The 27,204-nt window shown below is 51.7% G+C and overlaps 1 protein-coding gene across 1 annotated transcript in view; it reads left to right on the top strand.

Moving 5' to 3' along the window:
* The window catches only part of sgcz (sarcoglycan zeta), a 101,571-nt gene that overhangs the window by 61,697 nt on the left and 12,670 nt on the right, over positions 1-27,204 (top strand). Inside the window, exons 3-5 of the mRNA XM_029258921.1 lie at positions 9,808-9,909; positions 20,262-20,349; positions 26,148-26,270. Coding sequence (XP_029114754.1) covers positions 9,808-9,909; positions 20,262-20,349; positions 26,148-26,270 — 313 coding nt within the window. The remainder of the gene's footprint in view (positions 1-9,807; positions 9,910-20,261; positions 20,350-26,147; positions 26,271-27,204) is intronic.

The following is a 27,204-nucleotide window of genomic DNA, read 5'->3' as shown; positions in this document are numbered from 1 at the left end:
TTTTATCAGTCGTCTGGTTAATCAAATCTACTGCGCGCCGCTCAGAAAGGACGGCCCGGCACGTTCAAAGGAGGCCTTTAAGAGGCGCAGCGCAGACTTCAGCAGAATTTCAAATCCGTGCTTCTTGATCCAGACTTCCAAACATGTTTACCCTCCGTGGGCCGTAATCTCGGTGAAGTGTGAGAAACTCCCCAAGTGTGTGTCGCACCCGTGTGTGTTCATCAGCTCCCACAGACTCTCACTTGCGTCCTCCGCCTGCTCGCCGTGTCCTTTGTGGGCTGGAGGTCGGCGGTCCGAGGTTCTCTGTAATTTCTATTTTCTTACTCATGAAAGAACCAGAGAGCATCTGTTCCACCAAGTGCTGAAAAGAAGTCGGGTTCTGAGGAATGGCGATGAAAGCTGCCGATCTTTCGGCGATAAGTAGCAGAATCGTTGAGAGGAAGCACCCGGGGGGCGTTCAGTCTGATTAACAAGGTGAACAAGAGCAAAATCAGGAGGGAAATGTTTGAAGAATCACTGCTTCTCACAGAAATCCACTCAAGACAGTATTTTACCATGCTTCATGGTCATTGTCCATCTTTTGCCCACTGCCCAGTCTGGTGAGGTGTGTCCCACAGCTCCCTTTCAATTCGCTCCAGTAAACTTCAACATTCACCTGGTATTTCCTCTCCAGCACATCTTCGTTTTAACGAAGGAGGACAAACACAGCGAGCGCACTGACATCACCCAAGGGCATCGCAGCGGTTGTAGACCTTAAGCGGCGCTGCTCGCATGGTCACTGTGACCAGGGCTGAACCGTAATGTTTACATCGCACAATTCCATGTCCTTTTAATGTGTTGACTTGGCTTTAACACCCTTGATCTTGGATGGTATTGATCTAGAATAAACATGGTTGGCATCTCACATTGATTCGGCTTTAACATTGTTGGCTCGGCTTGAACATGGTTGGGTTAGGGTTAAAGAATCCAAAATGCCTTCAGAAGGGGAAGCGGCAGAAGGAAACTTTACAATCTTGTTTGTTTCAGTAACCGGAAGACCCAAGAAGATATACTCCTGTGCAGGATTGTTCTTGTGTTGTTTCATGTCTCTCATTTGGAGATCTCTTCTGCGTGTTGTGTTTCTTTGCGTTCTCGAGGGAGGATGAGCCACAATGCGCTCAAAATACCTTGTCTTTACCTCAATGAATTGTGCTCTTGGATCGACCTTTTAATCACGGATCTATCATTGGAGCTACATTGTACATTGTTGTACGTCCCTCTGCCCGGAAGAGGGTTACCACTGGGTTGTGTTGTGTTCATTTTGCGTCAGAATGGTTGGATTTGTGTGGTGGTGATTTGACTTATGTTGTTGGTGTTGTGTTGCGGTGAATCGGCTCTAATGTGGCTGTTGGGTTGGATAGGTTTGGCTTTAACGCTGTTGGTGTTGGGTTGTGCTGCACTCACCTGGTTGTAACAGTTGTGATTTGGTGTTGGGTTCTACATGTTTGGCTTTAGTGTTGTTCACGTTGTGCGTGGCTTTAACGTAGTTGGTGTTGTATCGATTTGACAGGTCGGCGGATGACTCAATTTTTGTAAACGTGCACTGCGGAGCATTTTCTGTGTTCCCTCCACAAGTGACTTTTTCCCTCCAAATTCAACCTCTGAACTCCTGCTTGGATGCTGAGGTTCCTCGGGCTTCAAAAACGACGTTGCGTTGCACAAAGCTCACACTAACAAGACATCATATCACGGCTTTTATATAACAAGCAGGCTCATCTGCACAACTTGCAAACAGTCATTTTCTCCGCTGTTATCAATTGGCAGCAGTCGGCGGCAGGCAGTGAGGCGCACCGCGTTCTGCACCGCGCTCTGCACCGCGCTTCACGCTGATATGATTGAAATAAGGATCGCAGGTTGCGCCTCGTTTGGAGCGAGGGGGTGACGGTACGCGCGCTCGAAAAAACGAGCTGAAAAATCCCGCCGCGATCCGCAGGGCCGTGTTAATTATTCCGCTAATTGCATTCTTTGCCGAGGAGCCATTAATAATTGAGGATGATTGAGGAAGAGCGTGCGAACGGCTGCCGAACGCTTGTTAATCACCCCACTTACCTGGAGGAAGACGGGCCCATAGGAGCGGATGCCTCCCGCGCGGCGCTCCGCTAACTTCGCTTAACCGGTTGACTTTCCCTGTCGCTAACGCTACTCTTTCCTTTTAAGTGGGGGAAAAGTGAGACGAAAAGTGGCTCTTCCTTTAATCTCTTATTCAAACTCGGGGCCAACGGACGGAGCAGCTGCTTTCAAACAAACTTTTTAATGACTGAACCGAAAATAACGAATTCATAATAAGGGCTCTAATTTCGGTTACAGCGCATGCTGTCGCGTCTTCCGCGGTAAACCATGTCTCTCTCGTCATATTGGTTTTAGTGTCCAATTAAAATTTAAATTGTGCAAATATTTATGCAAGGCTGTCCGTCCGCAATTACCGGCGCCAGTTTGTGTAGGCAGGTAGCGAACGCCTTGTTTTCCCCATGAACGCACACCGAATATTTATGAGGACTCTGTCCAATCAGGTCAGCCTGTGCCGAGTGGCGCCGCGCCCCGCATGCGCACGGATCTTTTCGGCGGTTGAGGAACGCCTCGTTCTGGGTGTGTGGAAGTGTAAAAATTTGCATGAGAGAATCTGTGCAGTGATTTGTGCTGCTCATTTCCCTGTTTTTTTTTAATAGCGTCACGCGCGCACGCGCACGCGCACACACACACACACACACACACACACACACACACACACACACACACACACACACACACTCCTATATTAAAGTGACCGCTGAAGCAAGCACATTTATCATTTCCATACACCTTCCTATACTAAAGCTTGCATTTGGCCCACATACATTACCTCTTACAATTGTTTATTGTTTCGTGCTCATTTTTTACTGTTTACCACAGTTCCCATATGCACGTTTGTGCGCTTTAACTCATCTCTGGTTTTAACAGCATATGACAGTAACATAACCATCCTGATGCTATAAGTTCCTGCTCTGCGCTTGCGGTCGACTGCAATGCAATAACGGTCCCACGCATGGCCGACTCTAATGTTATTAGGACACCCTGCATCTGAAATGCTGCTGATCGGCGCCGATGCTGCTCCGCAAATATTTGTATATGATGAGATGAAGGAGAAGCGTGACTCATCTCTGTAATGTGCCGTTGTACGTTTATTTCTCCTTATTATTATTTTTAATGCGCAGCTCCGTTAATGCGAGAGGACGCCTCGAACGCAGGCTTGGCGAAGTGGAAAATGATCGGGGCGCATAAGCGGGAAATATATGGCACATCAGTACATATATAGATAAATGCACCTCACTGGTCATTAAAAAGGAGAATTATGGAGGGTAATCATGTGCAACAGTAAGTCAGGGCAACGCAATGGCTCAAATCGTCTGGAAAATATGGATTATGTTTTCATACATAAGCTCTTTGTCTTCACGCATGTGAGGAACTGCGCTGCCGCCGGACTTATTGAGGGACACGGAGCTCTTAAATTGAGCTTTCCGACGAGGTAGATCAAGAGCGGACCTGGCCCACTGTTCCTTAATTGCATTAGAGCATGCATCATATATTGTGAGCATCATCATGCTGCTTTGTGCCTCGTCTCGGGATTTACTGGGAAAACTTTATTTAATAATCGCTTACATTTAGATGATGAGTTTTGCTCTATTGATTTAGCGGTCAGATGCCCCTTTACGGCGTAAGCGAGTGTGTGGGTGGCGCACAGCGACATCTGCGTGTGGCGTTTACTCGCTGATTTGTCGATGTGATCGCAGGTCTGCGGCCGAGCGCCCCCGAGGAAGAAGGATCGGCGGGAAGGGATCGACAGGAAGTCTCAGGGGAGGGATTTCCTGCTCCAGCTGTGCGCCGCAGATGGTCGGCCGTGTGCGTTAAGCGTTTGGGACAGAGAGGGTGTTTGGCCGTGGCGTCGGGGACCCCTCCCCTGGGTGCGGCGAAGTCGTGACAGCGGCCGCTCACCGCCACCAGGGGGCGCCCGCTCGGTCCGACGGGGAGGAGCACTACCGAGCCGCACCGGCGCACAGCCCCTCCCCTCCCGACCGCACGGTCTCCAACAGTCGCCATTTCCGGGCTGCGCGGTAACAGCGGACATTCTCGCTTTTAACACCTGCAGCCTTCTGGTCCCAACCAGGGATATACATGCTATTTACCATAGTACGAAGGACCCGGGGCTGCCATGATGCAGCACGATGGGTTCCTCAACTGTCCACCGTGACTTACCGTGTCAGGGTTGTACCCTGTTTTACCGCTTTATACAGTAGCAGTGGGGGTTTGAACCCGGGTGTTTTGAATACAGTTTGACAGCCCCCCCAACAAATGGTGCATGATAGGGGGGTTGTGGCTCATGGTCCCAGCTGTCCCTACAATGGGGCGGGGGGGCCTACACGCTACAGCTGCTTTCCTGGTCGGCCTCCCTTCCCGCAACTTAATTTACAGCTGATCAGTTTGTGTTAGACACGCGGGTGGCCAGACATCTGTGCTTAGTCATCAGGAGAATACCGCATTTTACCGTGCTTTACTGAGCCTGCTGACCTTCACACAGACTGCTTCCTCTGGAATGCAGGAGAAGCCCGTTGTCCTACCGTCCCGGGAGCAGCGATGTTTTGGGGTCTCGAGGCGGGGGGTGGAGGGGTGTCTCGGAAATAATTATACTGTAGTGCGTTTCTAGAAGAGAACCCTCGCGCCACGGTCGGCTGTCGGATCCCAGGCAGTGTGCACGGTCACACATAGTGCATTGTGATTACCGTGTTTTTACTCCACAATTTTTTCCTTTATTGAAGTAAATGCAATTAAAAACACATTTACATATTAGTACGTAATTGAATACACTGAAACGATTGAAAAAACAAGCGTAACGTCAGTTGTCAGACACTCGCTCAACTGACAGGTACCAACTGCGACCGCTTTGTTCAAAGAAAACTCACCTCCAGCGGTCGCCGTCTCACAGACGACACACACACACCACAGCAAAGAACGCACTTGGAGACGCATAATTGAGCAGAATCACTGTGCAAAGACTGTCGGCTCCACAAGGATTCATTACGTTCTCTCTCTGCCAACACAATCATACTGGAAAATCGCAGCGCATTCAGCCAAAGTTAGAGATACAGCAACAATGAACACCGACGCTCTGAAACAAACAGTGTTCGGTGTCAAAGCAGAGTGAAATGTAGTAAAAATCAAGGAAACACCAAACCCAGGAGGGACCCACTACACAGACACTGACCAGTAGGTTTTGGTATCGCCCGTTCTGCGCTACCGTCGTTGCCCTGTGTGGCACCCCCGGTGTGCCGGGTTCGAGGAGTGACCAGGTGTGCGGCCGCAGGGGGAGGAGCTAACGGTGCAAAATCGCAAAATGAACCACCCGTCAGAGCACCGCGGTACGACAATCTTCTGTCCCGCGTTAGTCCATTGAACATTGGTGCCGCACCTGAGCCTCATCACCCAATCAGGCTCAACCAATTAGGGAGGAGGGGGCGTGGCCACACACTCATACGTCAGTCTGCTCACATTTGAGAGTGTGTCGCACTGCAAGAATAGGAAGGACCGCAGTAAAATTCACCCCATGAGTCCACGGTGCGAATCCACAGGACACAGAGTGTGGAAGGGTGTGTGTCGCGGAACCAAAGTGCAGCCTTTCGTCCTCCAGCCCGTTTTTTCCGAGTTCCTTTTCCTCGGCGATCTGTAACTGTGAGAAATTTCGAAGCGACACCGGACGACGAGGACGACGGTTCCGGGGATAGAGACCACCTCGAAGAATACTTTTTGCTCCCGGTGGAGGAACCAAGAGGACGACGGCAAATTTCCAGATCGAGTTGCTTTCGTTCAGGAGGTTGCCTTAGGACTCCCGGTCCTCACCGTTGAGGATGTGGTCTGCATCCAACGCAATGGACCATCGTCATTCCTCAACCTCACGCCGCTGACCGAGGGGGAGTCCTGGAAGACTTTGAGGACGTGTAGGGAGAGCGCTGACCATGCCACTTTGCGCCTCTACTCTGTGGAACCGCTTTGGAGGAACGCCCGGAGGCTCGTGACGGTCCACGTCTTCGACCCCTTCGTGCCAGCAGCAGCGGTGGAAACTCTCCTGAAAGAGTTTGTCGATGTCATCGGAGGACACGGGGGACGTGGGGGATGAGCTGAGCTTTTGGAACGAGTGATGGCAGTTTCAGGTACTGTATGTCTTATTCCTGACCCTGCAGGGATGGAGGGTTTTGTCCACCCTCCTGCGTATTTTAACATTTGTGGCAGCATGGGCTACCTGTTTAATCAAGGACAGCCTCTCTCCTGTCGTCTGTGTTGGTGTCGAGGGCACACAGAGAAGAACGCTAAGGACGTGTGGGTGTGCCACGCAGGGCAACGACGGTAGGAATGAACGCGCGATACCAAAACCTATCGGCGGTGTTTGGAGACCGGCCACCTGTCCAGGGACTCCGTAGGTCCCCATCGCTGTTCCCTATGCGGAGGAGAGGGACATCTTTTTCGCAGTTGCCCCCAGCGTAGGCCACCCTGCGCTGGCGAGGTGCCGGGCAGTGCGGCATCGGTGCGGGATGGCCCGAAAGCGGTACCATCATCGATGGGCGCTGGGGGTCAGAGGGGAGCGGTGGCGGATGGTTTTGCAGCGGCCACTGTTGGCTGCTCGTTGTGCCTCCGGTCGAAGAGGATTTTCGCTGTCCTGGTCGGGAGGACACGACCTTGAACTTTTCACGGGTGAACAAGAGGAAGAGGAGACGAAGGAGGGAGGCAGGACAGGTCACCGGTACAACACTGGGGTACCTGTTTTGATGAACACCCCACAAAAAGGCCGAGAAGATCACCGCACCTCCCTCCCCCCAAAGGGACCAGATCATTTAAGTGTTTTGGATATTGACTTGTCCCGGGTGGGGTGCCCTCCTAGGTTCCGTTTTTCGTGTTCCAGTGAGGGATCCCACCTGTGAGCTGGGGAGGAGGGGCATTACTGTTTGGAAAGATTGTTAAATATGTGGTGTTAGATGGATTTTATTGAATATCAGCATTTGTTAATGTTCAATACCTGAGAGGGATTCAGCAGCTCTGAGGGACACAAGGAGTCTGTTCCACCACGTTGAGGACAAAAGGAATATCCAGCAGGCTTTGGATTTTGGACACTTGCGAGTGGGACCGAACAGCCAGATGTGGAGGAGTTCAGTGCTGTTTTTGGGCTCAAGGGAGTCACCAGGTTGTTACCATCAGTGGGATTTTGGCTCATGACAGCTATGGTCTGGACTATGTGAGGCAATGTTATGGTTACAGCTGACACCTTACACAAGGACCTAGGTTCGAATCCCACCTGCTGCTGTAGTGCCCTCAGTCAAGATCCTTACTCTGAAGTGATACGGTAAAAATGACCCAGATGTGCAGTATATAGCAGTAAATTATGGTGAGTCCCTGACCACTGTACGGTGTTTTGGAAAAAGGCGTTCGGTAAATAAATTAATATAAACGTGGTGTTTTCAGGGTTTGTGTTGATGGATATCTGGACAGAACATGTGACTCATTCTGTGTTTGAGGTGGGGGAGGGAGACCGGCGCCGGACGCAGCGCTCGCTGAGCCTTTGAGTCCGTAGGTCTTCGAACCGCAGCATCTTTCACCAAAACCACTCAGGCCGATTGCCTCAACCAAGGGTACGACCGCGGTCGGCCTTGTGTAACACACACGCGCACGCACGCATGCACACACACGCACATACACGCACACACACACGCACACAAAAGTGAGTCACGCTCCGAACGCGGGTTCTGTGCACCGACCCGACAGCAGCGACTGTGTTTAGGAGGTGCTGTTGTGTCAACACAGCGTTGACCGCAGCCCAACCGTGCAGGACGTGGTCCGATGAAACAGCCCGACCGTTCCCTGCGTGATCCAGACATGGGAGTCCTCCTGCTGGAGCTTCCCTGAGCATAGCTGTTGGAGGAAGCCTCACGTGGGGGTGGTTTAGAGCTCCGAATCGTGCGGAGAAAAGGCTCTGCACTCCGTCTTGCGTTTTTTACTGCGGTAAAGACAAATGTGTCCCTGGACTGGCGCGGCTCATTTTGTGCGCCGGGTTTAATTCACAGCTGCTGCTTTTTCTTGTTACGAACAGTCTGTTACGGTAAACGGGGCACCTCGCGTGTTCTTTCAGCTCGGCCTTGGCCAAGGGTACGACCCATCAGCATTCCGTGTGCAGCTGCGTCGCTGTGTCGCTGTTTGTTTATGCGCATTTTGGGCAAAACCAGAAATACTGCACTTAATTTATTGGCCGACGTTCGGATTTATAGTCGTCTCGTTGGCCGTCTTGGTGCAGCAGAGCGGGAGACGCTCCGACCGGCGACTTTCTTTGGCCCCGGGTTCTGAGCAATTCCATTAGGCCGGGAATTTTATTGACGTCCTCGGCACCGTCGACCGGAGTGTCGCCCGCAGCAGAATCCCAAATGAGGCGGCGGGAGGATGGGCCACAGGCTCCGCCCCTCCACATCTCCTTGGTCTCGGTCACGTGAACGACCGCAGTGCGACCCCGGGTTCGATCAGCCTGAAAAATCTGTGTCCCCAAAGATGTGTGTTCTATGTGTGTGTTGGACTCAGGCGTCTCACTTCCTCCTCATTCGTCTGCGTCGTGACTCTGAGGAATTAGAAAAACTCCCACCGTACTTTCCGGAAGTCCGACGACACCGGTACCACTTGTGCAGAACGCTGTCAGCCGGTACCGCGTTTACCTCAGTCTGCGTGTGTTTGCGGTTCCTCTTAACAGCTTCTCTCCTGTTTGCTCTCAGTTAGAAAAATAACAGGAATTTATTTATTTACATTTTTATTTGTTTGTTTCACATTACTCTCTACAGTGACTTACACTCTTAAGGTGCTTACGCTGATTTACCCTTTTATACAGCTGGGTCATTTTTATTGCATCAGTTGCAAGAAAGTACCTTGACCAACAATGCAGGAATGTAAATCGGTGTAACAATATCAGTTCTGCGTGGAGCTGCTAAAAGAGGGTCATGACACGCTGCCCCTCTGCGGATTCCTCCCGGCGCTCTGGATAATCCCACCGGTGGAACTTTCTGGAATCCCACCTCGGAGGAATGCTAAACGGACCCTTATCTCGACATCCGAGTCCGTCTCGGCTCACGACGACCAGCGGGACCGCGGTGCGGGCAGCGCCGGGGAGGGTCCTTGGCCGGGGTCCCGATGAGCCTGTTTCCGAGGTCCTCTGCGCAGGAGCGGTTTGGACGCCCCCAAACGCTATTGGAAGGACGGGGGGTCGCGTCTTTACCGGGCCTTGGGTCTCACTGTCGCACTCCAACGTTCGTACGGGACGCCTGCTGCCCACTGCACTTGAGGTCCAGTCACTGATGTATGTATTTATTTCACAATTAATTAAAACTTTTGCATTTAAAAGTTCCTGCAATAACATCAATATCTACGATCCTCTCATGCGTCTTCACACAACTTGTTTGCTTATCGATATTTATTCATCATACGTCCGTGAGGCGGTTCTGGTCGTGGACTGAGATGTGAGAGTTTTTGAAAACGGTCTTATGATCACAGGCCCTAAAGTGAGTATTAGTGAACACGGTCCAAAAACTGCGCGCTCATAAAAGGGTGCGGTCACTGACAGTGCTAACAGACAACGACTGTGTGTGTGTGTGTGTGTGTGTGTGTGTGTGTGTGTGTGCGCAAGACACCTCGGTACAGTTTTAACCTTAACAGTGAACGACCGTCTGCGGTACCAACACTTGTCTCCTCTCCCCCCCGACCCCCACCCCGCAGGACGGCATGGGCAACCTGCGCGTGAGCAAGCAGGGCGTGCGGCTCGAGGGCGTTTCCGAGTTCCTGCTGCCGCTCTACGTGAAGGAGATACAGTCGAGGAAGGTAAGTGCGAAGGGCCGCTTCTGCACTACCGCATTCCTTTGTGGTCCTGTGGGACCGTGTGTGTGTGTGTGTGATCGCGCAGTCTCGTGGGGACACACGCTCTCAAGTCACACTCCATGACAAATCATTTCTCATAATTCATAGCGGTTTGCTGTCGGGACGTTCGAGCAGCGGCGTGTTCAGCTGTACGCCAAGGTCTATGAAAGAGAAGCGACTCCTCTGTGTGTTTGCCGGCCTGTGCTGGACAAGGTCACGTGGAACTCAAGACGGGACGCTTTAACCAGCTGTTTCGCACCGGGGCCCGAAGAGCTGGAGAAAGGCCCCTACCCCCCCGACCCCCAAGGGGTGCGGAAACCGACGCGTCGCCTGCAGCCTCGAACGCACCCGGCGGAACGGTTCCGACCGATTCTCCTTAAAATATTCAGCACCTGTAAAACGTGGGAAATGTCACCGTTTAGCAGAGTGACCTTTAACAATTGGAGGTTTGCTTCTCTTTGAAATCGTCACATTACTCCCCTGCTCTCCTCATCACCATGACGCTCATCGCCACGATGCTCCTCGCCATAACGCTCCTCACTCCCCTCCCCGCCTCTTCCTCCGGTCGACAAGTGAGCCCCACCGTTGCGCTGAAGTTTCACCTGTTTGTTGTTAGAATGACCTCTGACATCCACTCCCTTCTGTTATTACTGCCCTTCGGCCTCCTGTTTTTTGTTATTTTTTCCTGAACTCTGGCCTCTGAAGTTTATTATTATTATTATTATTATTGGGGGTGCGTCAGCGTGGCGAGTTTGGCCAGGTCCCGCTGTGTGGAGGATCTGGGGTTTGAGCCCTGCTTGGGGTGCCTTGTGATGGACTGGCGTCCCGTCCGGGGTGTGTCCCCTCCCCCCTCGGCCTTGCGCCCCGTGTTGCCGGGTTAGGCTCCGGCTGTCGCGACCCCACTTGGGACAAGCGGTTGTTGACATTGGTCGGTTGGGTATTATTACTATTGTTGACCTCTGCTTGGTGTTATTACTGCCCTCCAGCCTCTTCTGGGGATTATTATTACTGACCTTTGACCTATTCTGGGTCTTGTGTAATTTCTGGCACTGCCAGGTCTTTCCAAGGTGAACAGTGCAGTAAACTGCAGGAGGGACCACCTCCCCATCTAACCCAGACCTTCTAGATCTTTCCTTTAACCGCAACAGCAGACAGGAAGTGTATTCCTTTTAATATTGTCCGTCTTGGAGAAGCTAATGTGACAAATGGAAAAGAGGACACTGACCCAGGACATCATCTTCTTCTACTCTTAGGGTGGAATAGATGTCAGAGGGACACTAACACTAACCTAACCCCAACCTCAACCCCAACCTCAACCCCAACCCCAACCCCAACCCCAACCTAACCTTAACCCAGTTCCAGGCTCTGGTCCTTTCACCCTGTCAAACAGGGGCCAAAAAAGGGGAGTCGTGGCAACCAGATGTATGTGCTGGGGTGGCATGGTTACCGGCATGGTAAACAGGTGTGGGTGCTGGTGTGTATGTGTGATGTTCCACATGGTCATGGTAATGCATTATACTCCATTCTGTGTGTGTGTGTGTTGCATTGTGCGTACTGCACTCGTGTGTGTGTGCTCTGTCTTCCTACGTGCCGCACCTATCCGCCGTGCCTCCGACCTGTGCTTTCTCCATCCACTGAGGCCAGAGAGCTCTTGGCACGACTGTTGGCGGTTCGAGGGACTTCGTTAGCCTCGTGCTCTGCTGCTAATTACCCCCCAGCGCCCACACCTCCCTCCACCGGGGCGCCCCGCTGCCACCGATCCCCTGGTCATTAAAGCTCTTGCGCCCTGCCGAGGTCGTGCCCCCTCCTGTGATGTGCCACCCCGGCTGCTCCCGTTCCACATCACAGGTTCATTATGGTCTGACACACACACACACACACACACACACACACACACACAAGGCGCTCACCTCATTGCTCCCATGATTCACCTGTTTTTCCCCTAATCTCTTTACTTATTTCATAGCTGCTTGGGCACTTGCTCAGGTGTTACTTTCTCCCGGAGGGGTGGGGGGGCTGACCGAATGGTGGTTTATTTTGAGTTTCTGTGCGTGGTGGGGATCTGGGCAGAGGAAGGAGGGGTGGGAGATGAGCAAGTGCCCACCAGGTAAATTCAAGGATGACAAGAAGAGAAAGATTAAAACACGGTAAAACAGAGGCGTCTGCGTCGAGAATAAAGGTTTGTGTTAATTTGCCGGCTCCTTGTGCCTCTGAGACGCCCTTCGAACCCTCGCAGCCATCAAACCGCCGCGACTGCCGGAACATGCCTCTTCGAAGAAGAGCCCGGGACGTTCTGGAGAAGTGGATTTTATTTTGTGGTGCCTCCACCGAGATTGTGTACGGAACACGTGTACAGGGAGCTGGTCTCGCGTCACTGACTGCGTGTAACATCACACATGCGCTCGGGTTGGACCGGAACCGACGTTCTGAGTGGCCCTGGGGTCTCGGCGGCAGAAATGGTATCACGGAGATTTCGTCGCATCCTCAGCAACCGACTGTGGGAACACGAGTCAAACGAAAACGGAGCCGCGTTCACCTGTGAGCCGCTCCTCTCAAACGGGTTCAAGTCCAGGAGGGCCGTAACTCGCCGCAATTAAACTCGTAGATCCTAGCGGAAGGATCTCGACGAAACGTTAAGGCTCCAAAGGAGGAGGGCCTCGGATGCGGCGGAGCAGCGGTACACTCATCTGATTCCAGCGCATTTAGCCGTGCCAAATCGCATTAGCAAATGGAGCGGGGGGGGGGCATGAATCTGCCGGAAAATATGTCAGCGTTTGTGTTTGTCTTCTGGGCGGCGAAGGAGAGGGGCGCTGGGAAATATACCACATTCGACACTTACCTGTTTTTTACATCTCTCCCGGCAGCAAAGCCTGCGCAACCTGTCTTTACTCGCCGAGCCCCTAGGTGGCAGTAAAGAGTCTCTAGAATGTTTCTCTTGCTGCTCACACTCTGCGTGCCGGCTGGCTCTCTGTGCCGTCCGCTGCCACCGTCACACTGTGACAGACTTTGGCTCTCTGGACACGCAGGGACTTGGAAGAGACAAACAAAAACAGACAAAAACACAAACAAACCAAAACAGTCTGTTAACGACCAGACTGGTGTCAGTGTGTCCACTGCTGTCAACGTCAGTCCACTTCGCATTAGTCTTCCACTCTTTTTTTCTTACGAATCAGAATGGATCGCCAGCCTACTCAAAGGTGTCTGGCTCCACACGCTGTCCAAATCGACACGAACTAGTATCTCCATTCATCATTTCCGGTAACTAAAATCTTTATTCAATAAATAAATCCTAAAAAACTGCCATGCCAAAAATAAAATCAAATAAAACAATAAGATCAATAAGACCAACTAATATGAAAAAAAAAAACAAAAACACATGGCAGAACCTTTAGCACACTAAAAAAAATGTACCCCAAGGCTTAAAACCAAGATAATAAATAATTCAAAGGAAACTTACCCGGTAACATTCACCACCCATTCCACCCTTTCCCTTCCTGATGAGCGCAAAGGGCCCAGTGCGGAATGCCGGGGGTCTCTTCCGCGGGACGATACTTCGGGGCCGCCAGGCTGGTTGTTACCGCGGTGAGCGCCTACCTACCTGTGGCACGTCACACGTAAACCTGTTACAGCGGTTAATCCTGAGCCCCATTCGCCGGGAGAGCGATGGCCTCATCGCCGTGCCGCTCATCCGGCTTAGCGCCACCTGGTGGCAATAACCGGGGCGATTTGCGTCGGCGGCCCCCCCACCTGGTTAATCCCTCGTCTCCGAGCTCCCGTTTCCCCTTTGAAGCCGGCAAGCCTACGGCGTCGGCAGTCCTCTGCTCAGTCATCAGAGCCACCTCTGCGGGTGTCACATAGTGTGTGTGTGTGTGTGTGTGTGTGTGTGTGTGTGTGTGTGTTTGTTTGTGTTTGTGTGTGAGTGTGTGTGTTTCTTAAACCCCCACCAAATGGAGAGAGCAAATCGGCAGCCTCCAAATAGGCCCGAGGGGGTGGGCGTAGGCCTCGACGGACATACAGCCGACGTGCTTCGCACTCCTGCCGCACGTCCTGGGAAATGACCCCCTGGGGGTTGTAGGAGGGCAAGGGACGCATGGAGCAGTGCGTTTGCGCTTTGAAGAGCGTGTGATTGAAACGAAAGTGCTTCTCTGGGCAAGAAGGAAAATGCGACAGGCGAACGCCACCCCCCCGCCATTAAGGAGCTGGAAAATTCAGTTTGAAATGGGGCTCTGTTTATGCAACACACGGGGGAATATACGATACATAATAAAAACATAAACTTGGGGAAGAGAGCAAGATAAGGAGCTTCGTGTTAAAAATTTACAGGCGAACCTTTTTAAAAAGAGAGATGTTTCTGGAACCGAGTGGCCTGTGAGCCAAAAGGAATACGAAGGCTTGCACATTTATTCGTTTATTACTTTTTATTTCACATATCTATCTATCTATCTATCTATCTATCTATATGTACACACACGCAAGCATGCACGCACGCACGCAGGCACCCACGCACGCACCCGCACACGCACGCGCGTGTTCTTTTACAAATGGCCCTATCAAACCGAATGACTAATCGAACCCCAGCGCCGCTCAGCAGCCACACGCTGCGCTCTGGAAAACAACACGAACCTTTTCATCAGCTCCTCTTTTTTCTCACTCCTTCCATTTCTTTTGCGCGATATGAGCACATGCAGACCCCCCCCCCAGACCCCCCCAGGACCCCACGCTCGACTGGTGGCCCGTAAATTGACAAAACGGGACTGACCCCTATTTTACCTGATTGGGGTCAATCAATCACCGTTGTTTGCTGCTGGTAGGGTATCTTTCAGCAGTTGAGATCACCGCGTAAACAGAGGGTCGGTACGGTGTTTCAATGTGCACCGAAGGTCACTTTGCTTTAGGCCTTCACGTTTTTTTTTTTTCGCTTTTCTTCGAAGCGCCTTATAGTTATTTACCCATTAATACAGCTGGGTAATTTTGCTGGAGTGATTTATGGTAAGTACGTTGCTCAAGGGTACTGCAGCTGGAGGTGGGATTCAAACCCAACAACTTTTGGGTGCAAAGGCAGCAGCTCTAACCACCATGCTGCCAGAATGACAGTGCAAGTTGTGTTTGTGAGGAGAGTGCAGCTCCCCCACTGCTCACGAGGGCGTTCCTTATGACTGATTTATCACCATGGTATTGAAAGAACTGTGTGTGCTGCGTGTAGAATTGCGACACTTGACCGCAGCCCCATTTCTTCCCCCTCCTCTTTTCGGTGACATTCCCGTGGGACGTGTTGGTTTGAGCCGCAATCCCACAGCCGGGCTGTCGCAGGGTCCGAACCCCTGAAAAAGGCAAGTTTTCCACGTCCGACAACTTGCGTGGACGGGTCGGTGCCGATGAAATCCTCCACGGGGCACCTTTAGCTCTGGTCCAGGGACACTGATGCTCCTTGTCTGGTCCTGAGTGCTCCTCGAAGCAGGGTGATTATGGAAGAAGAAGGTAATGAAATAAGTTACTCTGTTATTTTGGGAAGGAAGTCCAATTAGTCCGAAGCCCATCCGAAAATTCACCCCAAAATCACCCTACGTGTTGACCGATGTTATAAGGAAGAAGTGCTGTGACACATTAAAACAGAATGAACAAGAAGAACGTCATACATTCAGCTCTTCGTGTTTTTTCCATTTCTTTATTTGATTCTGTCTGTGAATCTCCTTTGAATTTCATGCGGTTTTCGTAGCGAACATTTGGGCTTGTCTCTGTTCTAACAGTTTTTTTTTTTTAAATCTGTATTCATAACAGACAGAAGAACGATTTATATTTTCGTTTCATGTTTAATTTCTTTTTTCTTGCGCTCTAAATGATGAATAAATGCAGGAATTTGTAAAGATGTTATCGAATAAATGCTGTTGTTCAAGGTTCGCCGGGTGCACAGATAACGAGAAACTATTAGAGGAAATTTCTTTGCCATGAAGTGTGTAGTAGTGCAGATAAAATAAATGGGACAAAGTAACGGTTTCATAAAGGAAATTTACTGTTAGAAGAAAAGTGAGAGCGTGGGTACACCGTTCCCACAATGCACTGCGGCTCCCAGCTGCTCTCGCGCAGCCACTGGGTGCGGTTTTCACGAGTCTCAGTTTCTGGCGGCGGACCGAATGTGGAGCGCCCGGACCGGGTGCTGCGCGGCGCGGCAAACCGGGAGCGGGAGAATTCGGCCCGATCGACTCCTACTGGTGTTAATGATCGGAGTGGAATTGTAGTGAAAGAGTGTAAAACTGGGTATCAAAGACACATTAACGGGCCACGAGTTTACTTTCGTTTTGGTGCCGATTCTCTGGATTCCCCCGGTGGTGCTCGGTGACCGTCTCGCGGCGGGTCCGGTAAACGGGCAAAACCACCTGTACGGTATCCTTCGTTGCCTGTGTTGTGCTAAAGAGCATGAACCGCTCTTACTGAGTGTATGATACCTGGAGAAGAGCTGTGGAGGTTTTGGGCTGACAGTCCAAGGAGGGAACAAGCTGCCGTGGAGTGGCCCTTTCGTCAGTAATCTGTCGGGGAGGCGACTTTCATCGGCTCCTCGTTTCGATGCGTCACCCTTATAACGCGGAGTAAACAGGTGTAATGTCGCAACGGTCGCCATGCAGCACCGAGGCAGGGGGCCTTTCACAGACGAACGCAGTGCCACCGGGTCTTCTGGGGACTCGGGCGGAATAGTGACCCAATACGAGCCGAGGTGGTGGGTGCGATGGGAAGCAATTTTGCTCAAAGCTACAACGCAAAGTGTCCAGTTGAAAAGGGAAAATAAGGCTTCGTTGGTCCAGTAAGTTTTCGTGACCTTGATACTCCATCAGACACATTTAAAGAACACTGAAGTAACGGAGTACAAAGGACAAGAGCGGACAAGATTCACAGAGTTCTGCACCGGCGGTACCATCATTTACACAGATTTGTATTGCAGGGGAATAAAAATGGGAACAACAGCAGAGCTGTCTGTGAACCAGTGTAACAGGTAACATTTACCTTACGACGGACACTGTGTTCCCAGCACAGGTCCTTAACCACATTCTGTCAGTTTGTAGCTGAGCGTCAACAGGGGAATCTCAGTGTCTTTTTGGGAGTGGATCTGGACGGCAACGGGCACCTCGGATGAAAATGATGATGATGACGACGTGGGCCGAGAGTCATCCTCAGTACCTGGAACACGTTCCTGTATTTGATCACAGCTGAATCACTCAGGGTTCGACATGCGGTGTTTATGAAGTGTCACTTGAACCGCAGATGCCGGCGACTGCGCCGTTTCCCCCTTTTCTCATCCGAACGTTCGCTCGTCTCAGTTGCATGCTTTACTCCGTCGTTCTCGGTGGCCTGCAGGGTGGGGAGCTGCGGCGAGCGGCGGGACGCTCCTCCAGGTGGCGTTCTTGTCGGTCACCTGCCGTTTGTGGCGCAGAGGCCAATGCTGGAAACATCTACGGTGGGTTTTCGCCGGGGCTCGGGAGACCGTGGACTCAGTCTGCTCCCATGACCGCGACCGCTTTTCTTCCCGACGCCGTCGCGTCGCCATGCGTGTGTAGCGGCGCTGTGGGGGCGAGCAACTCTCTTCATTCTGGGACTGACGGAGAATAAATCGCGGTAAAAATGAGTATCGATGTTTCATTTGCTGCTCAGGTGCGTTTTGTCCACACAAAGGCCAGAGAAGGTGTGTGGGAAGTGTGCGGAGCAGCGTGTTAATGGCGCCGCGTGCAGCGCTGCGCAAGGCCTCCGCTCGACCGTTAATTAAGCTCCTCGCTTTATTTGCCAAAAACAATTAGTCTCCAGGTTCCCAAAGTGCTCGGCTCTGCAAATTTATGGTCGCGCGAAGGCACGCTCCGCAGGCCGCGGGGACGCGGGTTCGAGCGGAAAGCGGCCGCCGCGGCGTAACGGCCCGTAATTAGCGGGAGGACGGGGGACCAATCAGGAAGTTTCCGGCGCTGGCAAAGCGCACGCGGTGCATGTTTAAAATGTCACGGGAGGAATCAGCAGAGCTAAAATTAGCAGAAAGCAGCAGTGATTTATGAACGTTTTTGCTCCGTTTCATAAACACTGTAAAAAAGGGAAGAAAAAGGTGTAAAAAGCCAGATAATGGATGGCAGGTGCTCATGTGTACTGTAAGTAAATGACTCGGTTCTGGATGATTAGCAGCGTTTTTAAACGTTGGCTTTAATTTACAGAACAAAGCTGCAGTCGGCTTGAGAAATTGGAGGGAAATGAGGTCAGCGGATGTTTCCGGAGCCACGGCTTCTGCGTTCGGGGGGAAAAGAAGGGATGGGGTCGTGCGCTCCGGCGCCGGAAATGGACAACTCTGGGGTGTTTTGCACGGTTAACAAAACGTGTCTTTTTGACGGGCCGTAATCACCTTTTTTAATGAAAGAAAGCGTTGCAATAAGTTACGCAACGCTGAGGAATGCGCCCCCGAAAAGTCTTCACCCCCTCAGCGCCAAATGTCATCAGAAAGCTCGGCCCCAGCGTGTCGCCGCCAAACTTTGAGCCGGGAGTCCAGCCTTGGATTTCTCTTTCTCTCTCTCTCTCGGAGCAGTCGGGCTGGGGATGAACATGTTCCACACCCACTCCGCTGTGCGTGTCCATCATTTGTCTCAGCATCTCTGGACGTGAGGCTCGGTGTCCGTCTCAGTAACATCACAGGAGACACACACACCTCTCCGTGGCGCACCTGAATCCAGTGACCCCCGCTGATCCCAGCGACGTCGACGTGTTTTCTGTTGACTTGTGTCTTCTGTTCACCTGTGTGCTCACCCGTGGACTCACCGACTGACCGTGACTTACTGTATCTACTTCTCTCTTTCTGTCTCTCACTCACTCACTCACTCACTCACTCACTCACTCATTCACACACACACACACACACACACACACACCTTCGTTCACCTTCACTCTGTTCCGTGCGACTGAACGGTGAACTTGTTGTGACTGAGCGCTCCGGTGCGGCGCCCCCTGTTGTCCCACACGGGAAGCTGTCAGGCGGCTCAGCTCTAACGGGGGCTTTTCATATCTCTGACAACTGGGACATCGAGCGGCTTAGAGCCGCGGTCGCGCCGCACGCAACCCGACACACGGTTAAAGGCGCTCATCATGGGAGAGCGATAAACGCACCGGGCGGGAGGTCGCGAAGCTGTCGGCAGGATGCCGGGTAGTGCGGAGGGTTGCCGGGTTCACCGCGTGCGCGTGCGTTGTCGAGCGTGCGGAATGACGGCCCAGGCAGGACCCGTGATGCCGGTGCGAAGCCACGCTGCCACTGCAATCCCTCTGTCTCTCAGCCTGGATTTCTTTTTCCCACTCAGTATTTTTATTATTATCCTTTGTCCAGGGTGATGTACCTGATGCTTTTACTTTCTGAACTTGTGGGCGCCAGGTGGCGTAGTGTTCATTCTGTCACCTTGCAGCTGACGGACATGGGTTCAAATCCCCTCTCTTGATGTAGTACCCGTGATCAAGGTACTCGCTCTGAACTGACGCAGTAAAAAGTACCCTGTACAAATGGGCAACACACTGCAATTGTAGTGAACAAACCTCAGTCCGCTAGTCGCCGTGGAGAAAATTGTGGCGGATGATAGTTAATAATAATAATAATAAGTAACTTTTTTAGCTGGAGAACAAAGTGTCGCGGGGCTCAGAGATCCAGGGTGTGTCGTCTGATGAGCGGAACTTCGCCGCCGTCACGCAAACGTGTGCTGCGGTCCTGTGGCCTCAGTGTATTAATCATAATGATCGATCGCTCCTCTGATCGCCATGCGGAGATTCAATATTCGCACACGGGAGACGTGTCCTTACGAGGCCACGCTTTCCCAAAAGGCAGTCCAACTTTGACACCTTGCAAAACACTGGGTATTGCCACTAATTTTACCGTAGTGAGAAAAGGTGTCACCGGAAGTGATGACCTGAAATCTGTCACTAACGACATAGTTTAGTGCAGGAGGGACATGAGCAGGGATGGAAGAGTGATAATAATAATAATAATAATAATAATAATAATGATAACGAAAATGCACTGCCAGGTGTGTGTCTGTGGTACAGGTGTGTGTCTGTGGTGGTGCAGGTGGGCGGTGCCCCACTCTCTCTCCTGGCCCCCCCACTACCCTCCTCCGCCTTAAGAAAGAGGAGGGTGGGAGAACGCCTGCGGTTCCTGCTCCATGCGCTCCAGGTGACGTGTCCCAGCGGAGCGGAACAGATGCTGGATTTAATGAGTTTTCCTGTTTCTGGCCCCTCCCCCACCATGTCTCTCCTCTCCCACCCCGGACCCCCCACCACCTCTTCACCACCTCTTCACCACCTCCAACTTTCCCCAGGACAGCCCGCTGATCCTGCAGTCGGACCGGAACGTGACCGTGAACGCCAGGAACGACCTCGGGCACATCACGGGCCGCATGACCGTAGGTGAGTCGGTGGCACGGTGCCTGCTGGGAGGCGGTGGGTGCTAGGAAGCGAGAGGCCTGCTCCTCAAAGCATGTGGCAGTCGGTAAAAGAGATGTATCCCTTAGCGGAACCGCGGTAAACAAGTTGTGTACCGAAGTGATGGACTTTATTACCGTGCCTCTTTCAGCAACGCACCGAACGCGCCGGCTGTTGTCATAGCGATCGCATTTCCTCTTTACAGTCGGGCTCATTTTACTCTTGACTGCAGCCTCGCTGCGAGTGCTGGGACGGCGGGACGACGGGGAGGACGCGCTCGGGGACGAGGAAGGAACGGCCGATGGGGCTCGGCAGGGCCTCTAAACTCAGTGTGGCTCAGGCTCTCTCTCTCTCTCTTTGTCTCTCGGTCTACGTGTGTGACGGTGATGTGATGGTGCTGTGGTGTTTTTACTAGCATCTTTGATGTACCACGATGCTCTTCTCACTGGGTCGCTGGAGGCTGCGGCTCTTTCGATGTTTCGGGTTGTTCTTATCCAACCCCGGTAACCCCACCACTGTCACTCGTTGCCAATATTGGAGAGCAGCGGGTGGAAATGTAGTCAGAGCTGCTACGCTCCACTCAGAGGAGCAGGGTTCAAATCCCACCTCCAGCTGCGGGGCCCTTGATCAAGGTTCATACCCCGAGCAGACGCAGCTCAGCCAAACGGCTTCGTGATTCCGGGTCACCGTTCCACCCGCAGGGGGCGCCGATCTGGTTAACCCCAGTCCACCCCTTGCGGAAATGAGCAGCAGCCCAGAGGCGATGCGGGGGGGGTCACCTGGGGGGAGAGGAGTGCGGATGTAGCCGGGTGTCGCCCAGCAGCTCCAGAGTCCTCCCCTCCTGGTGCTCGGTGTGTTATTTACACACACACATTTACTAAGAGAGAGTAAGAGGCTGCGCCGAAGCAGCGGCGGTACAACGCCAGGGCCCCTCCTGGTTCTTGGGCGCAAACATCCTGAGAATCCCGGCGAGGTGGAAGCTGCTCACCTCTCTGAAAGGTGCTCTTTGACGGACTGATAAATGGACCCCGGCAGCTGTCTTGGGGGGGGGAGGTCGGGGCGTCCCGTCCTCCTGGCCGCGCGTCCTGGCGACGCTCCCTCGCCTTACCGCCGCACACAGCGATGAGACGCGGCCCATCTCGCCCCCGAACTCGCCCGCAGCAATAACATTCATGTTGAAGTGGGACCCAGCGCTCTGATAACCTGTTTAGCATTTTTTAATCTTTCATAATTATTTGTCACATCAGCTCAGTGTAATCAGGCCAGTCGCAGAATTCCATTACGCACACGCACACACACACACACACACACACACACACACACACACACACACACGCAGAATCTGTAGGAGTGCTGCTACACGAAGCCCCAGCGCTGATGACAAATATTTGTTGCTTTCTGGGCCAGTGGTTTCAAATCTGCATGCGGCACTTTGCCTTCGCCAGCGTTTGTTGTGTCAAAGAATGTCGGCGAGACGCGGGTTTTGGGTTTGCGGCCCGTGACTTCTTTACAGGGCAGATAGTCGCTCTTCATAAAACTCATTTTGTGTTTCTGAAAAACATGTCTGTTCCGCGGGCGATCGCGATTTGCCAGCGTACCTGGGGTCGCTAAATTGTCTGTGTGTGCGTGCGTGTGTGACAGAGACAAATGCACACGCTCTTCCCTGAGCGTTCTCCTTTATTTGCGTTGCGTCTTCCGGTTCCTGCGTTGAAAGACTATGCAAACGGCTCAATTTTCACTTGTGCGCGTTGCGGTGTGCGACGTGTCTCCGACCGATGGCTCCAGAATGGATCGCGCACCATGGATCGCGCACCCAGACGGCGCTGCATTAACTGTAACGTTATACGGGCAATTAAACCATTTCTTCGGTGATGTCGGGGCACAGCAAACACATCATCGCCACGAAATTCACCATCACGGCGTCGCACCCGACAGGGAATTGCAGTGCAAACGCAGGATGCCCAACAGGTCGTTACGGTAAATCAAGGGTCGAGTTTTTTTCTTTACGTTTTCTCTTGCGCTTCTGCGCCATCAGTTGTGTTTCCTGGACAGACTATATTGACACAGTTTTTTTATTTTTTAAGATCCTCAACATTCGCAGGTTGGAAGCTCCTCCTACGGAAGGACCGTGTCGCTGATCAATGTGGGTTATAGGATCGCTTGGTTCTCCCGCTGCCTCCTGTTCACTCAGTGACTCTGGGATGAAGCACTTCATAACTTTCCCGGCTGGAATCTTTCTTCTCCAAGATGTTTCCTTGTGAACCCCAGAAAGCGTTAATTATTTACTTGATGGGGAAACTCATTTTCACAAGACGCAAGAAGGTGCGGAACGGCACTCGGAAGCACGTTTTAAAAGCAATTTGGCCTTCTGTGTTGTGATGCCTGAACTCGGGTAAAGAGCCCAAGAAACGGGAAAGCAGCATAAACAGGCTTAGTAGGAACCTTAAAATAAAATCGCTCGGGCGCTGAGTCTGAGACGATTCCCTTTTTATTGTTACATTTTACAACGGAATAAAAGCGGCGGCAGCGCTAACGTTCTCGTGCCTTACCTTTTCCGCTTACCCGAGCCCTTCGCCTTGCTGGAGCTCGTGCCTCCTCCGGCGAACGCATTCGGCCAAACGTCCCGATAGCGACGGCCCGAGCTGGACCCGACAACCGACCGATGGGTGTCAGGATGAGCGCTCTTATTGGACCAACCCCAAAACATCAAGTCAACCTTAAGATGAGAAGCTTTGCAAGAAGTGACTTCTGGTGACTTTAAAATGAACTTGAATCCCTATCAATTCTTTGCTGGTGAAGGGAAAAAAAAATCAATTAATGGCGAAGCAGGTAATTCGTTCTCATGTGTTCATTCATCTTACTACTCAGCTGCTTTGATAATTAGTTTTAAATGACATTTTGGAGAGAAGTTCCAAAGTTCTGTGGCCAGCCAAAGTGAGTCCGTCCTTGTCGTCCCGGGAGAAGGACGCAAGTGACTTTCCGATTCAAATATATTCACGTCACTGCGAGGAGCCCGAGTGCCCCAGACACTTTTGTTTCAAGGTATTTGTGACGAGGCGTTAACCTCGGAGAGCAGATGCTCGTGAGCTCAAAGACGGTACGGAGCACGTTCCCAATTTGGACGAATGGGACGGACAGCTCAGCTTGATGCGCTGTCATATTTGGCCCACAATGAATAGTGATGCTTCTGCTCCAAAGGGCAAGAGTCTCGCATCGCCGGGAGACGGGCCGCTGTCTGCTGTTCCGCGGCTGCAGCGGTACCCTTTCAGTCCGCCAATCCGAACGTGTGAAATCGATGGAATTTGATGTATAATAGTGTAAAGTCGGCACCTGCTGCAGGCCAAAATACCAGACGTTGAGGGCCGCTGAGCAGCCACTGCTGTCCAGGGCGCCTCGCTGACTCTAAACCGGCCCGAACTGCGCCGTGGGTTCGACGCCTCCAGCCTTCTAAAGAGACACGGATGCAATAGAGTCTTAATGAATTCTTACGGAGGAATTAAATTAAATTAAATTAAATTGCCATGACAATTGGTCTTTGGGAGGGGTTTGGGTTCGCAGCCCTCCTTCAGCTTCCAAGGCATTTCTTTGCACTTCCGAGGATCGAAATTGGATTTTTCGCGCCTCCGGACACCTGAGCAGAACCACCAACCGATCTTCGTCTAACTTGTTGTTTGGCTCGTGCCTCATTAGGTTCTCGGCCTCCGTCAGCCCTGGTTTGCTAGTTTGCCAGGAGCCCATTTACCATGATTTCATTGATTTCTTCTGTTTTTACACTTTCTTTTGCACGACAGGTTCCGTTAACACAGAAACCCTGAGTATCGTGTCTATGTATGTTTTGTTTGGGAGAGTTTAAGTTTACAGCAGGTTACAGGTACGACAGAGCTGAACGAGCGCTGACAGACATACCGCGGTACAGAATATTTACCGAAGGGAAAGCGAAGTAACTACTGAAGTAACAGTATCAGTTTCAATAGGATTCAGTGATATTTTAGTATAAACTGGCATCACTCTTGGGGCTCAGGAAAGCACATTGAGACCAGCGCTAATTACATGTTTGATTTAGGAGAATTCACCTCATAATGACTATTTCGGGATCGAATTACCCTCAGAAGGTGGGTCAAGGCTGTCTCTTCCCATATGGAGCTTAAATGTAAAGTTGTAACAAGAGCAGCTTCCAGCAGACCCCTGAAAACCAGGGAGCCGGGATGTTTTCAGCTCCACCCCCCCGGCTGCGCTCTTCATCGCTGGAGGAGTCCCCGCTCTTCCAGATGCGAGCGCAGCCGTCCGAGTGCGACGAGCCCTCGCCTTGTAGCCGTGTCGGAAAGGTCTGTCGGGATGGAGGGGGTCTTCACCCGCAGGGTGACGCCTACAGCACTTTGTGAGCTGGTTAGTGGGTCGGTCGCTTGTTCATTAGAATAAATGTAACAGTTTAATGTTTTTATTGTTGTCCTTATTGTTACTAATCTGCTTTAAATAGGCCTTTGCGCCCTGCTTGGCTGATTTTTATTTCCTCTATGTAAAATTACGTAGGGCACAAGGGCACAACCGCTGCACTCGATCTTGAAGCGTTCCCAGTCGCTCGGCGGCTGCAGGTTCCGTGCGCCGGGCCAGCGACGCTAAGAGAATCACCGGCATCCCAGGACCCAGGTGCTCTGTTATGAGCAGGCGTTCCACAGCCGCGACGTCGCGCAAACAAAGCGCCCGTTGTAATGCGTGGGCGAGCACGTCGACTATAAATTCACGTGATCTCAAATTGCTTTTGTTTTCTCCTCCGCATCCTTTTAGCATTCTAATTAGCGAGGTGTGTGGCATCGGCGCGCCGCTCTCCGCGGGTGGGACACGGGAACGAAAGGAGATGAAAGAGCACGGCTGCGTAGCCAAAGGCCGTACGTGCGTCGGCCGTCGGATTCGCTGCGAACGGCTCCCTTCCCGCCTTCCTTTGAGTCGCGCCCACGTGCTGCTCGGGCCCTTTTCCCATAATGCACTGGGCTGCAAACATCTAACAACCAGTCGAGGCACTTTCTCCCTTCCTCCCGCTGTGGCTGCGTGGCCTGCGTTGCCGAGGCGTCCGTTTCACGCGAAGCCCACGGTTTCTGTGTAAATTCTTCTTAAGCACTGTACTTATTTGCATGAATGAAGCTGCTTTATTACGCAGAGGATTTGCATATTTATTTTTTTCTGAAAGTATTTCCGCAAAAGCCTTTAATCTCCTGATCTGAGTTTATTTATATCATTTGTGATGCGTTTATTCCCTTATTAGCGGGTTCTTCCAAGTTCAAGAAAATGAAAATCAAGCGAGCTGCGTAGGAACAGTAAGGAGTGTGTGTTTACATCCCTGCTGTCAGCCTTCTGGACAACAGACTGCTTGTTAGACCACCTCCGTGGTACGATGACATGTGCATTTATCAACGGAAGCTTGTGAGACGGCTCCCCACGTTTTGCATAAGTCGAAACTGAAGTCACGTTTGGGTAGAGAGGAAGAATGCAGCGACTCCTTTGTTCCATAAATGATATCGGGCAAAAGTGACAGCTGTGTCAAGACAGAATGCGATGGGAAAATGCCAATTGATAAGTTGCGTTTTTTTGGAGGCTCTGGCTGCTCAAAGGTGGTTAAGGCATCGCTCCTTGGCGGTTGAAGTGAACAGGTAAATGATTACGAAAACAGCCGTTGATGCACTGATCCTCGTATTCGCTCAGTGTCCACATAGTGTGCGACCACAGTACCGTGGTAAAAACTAGCTGGCAATCAGGAGATTTCAATCCTCCCTGCCGGTTCCCTGCAGGTTCCGAGATGGTTGAGGCACAGTGTCAGCGGTTCGAGGTGCGGAGCAGCGACGGCCAGCAGGTGCTTTTCTCCGCAGACGAGCAGGAAGTCAGCATTGGGGCGGAGAAGCTGAGGGTGACAGGTGAGGGACACGTCTGGCACGGGCAGCGCACACCTTCCGGAATTCTCTCCGTCTCTTTATTTTGCACTCAGATTCAAATGAGCCGTCTGAGTGCCGCCGCGGTTCCGCGCCATTGGCTGTAAGTGAGTCATGAGTCAGGTTCTCTTGAATTCAAGAAGTGCACATATTTTGGGGCGCTTAGTGTGACACTTAACACTTAGCGCATCATCACTCGATCCCTTTTCGGAAGCTGCTCATCAGACGAGCTTTGAGGTGAACTGGAGTGTTCCGGGGAAATGAAAACACGGGGCATGAGATGATATAAACAAGAGATGGGACTCCACTTCACCTCAAGGCACTCGGGATTACCCAGGTGCAGCCACGGTCGCTCGCTGTCAAGGTCACACACAGCCACAGCCAAGGTCTTTGGCGGTCAGTGATGGTCCCTCATTTTCACGGTCACCCACAGTCAGTTACTCACGGTCAAGATCATTAATAGCCGGGGTCAATCAAGGTCGCTCCCGGTCTCTCGAAGCTGAGATTGTTCATGATGAGGGTTGATAAGGATACACAAAGACATGGGTAGACGGAGAAATACTTAGATACAGACATACATTCATATACACGCGTAAATACTTAGACCTCTACGTACATATATACGCACGTACATAATCACACATAGACATATATATACATATGTGGATGATTAAAAACTTTATCGATTCGAGCCCACAGCCGTGGCACTGCCCAAAAGTAAGGACGCCTGCTGAGCCATCAGTATAATACTCAATTACAACATTATGGCTGGTCATACCCACAAACCCACGGTTTTAGCGTATTTTTAATGAAGAGACTTGATTTATTCTCTTTTTCGTACTTCGCAGGAAGATGCCGTGGAGTGGACAGCGTCTCAGACCCTGTACTTTTGGATTTTTTGAAACTTAAATTTTATTAT

Source organism: Scleropages formosus, chromosome 16, assembly GCF_900964775.1.
Source record: "Scleropages formosus chromosome 16, fSclFor1.1, whole genome shotgun sequence".
Lineage (NCBI taxonomy): Eukaryota > Metazoa > Chordata > Actinopteri > Osteoglossiformes > Osteoglossidae > Scleropages > Scleropages formosus.
The sequence above is the reverse complement of the archived record's forward strand: the minus strand, read 5'-3'. Positions and strand labels throughout refer to the sequence as shown.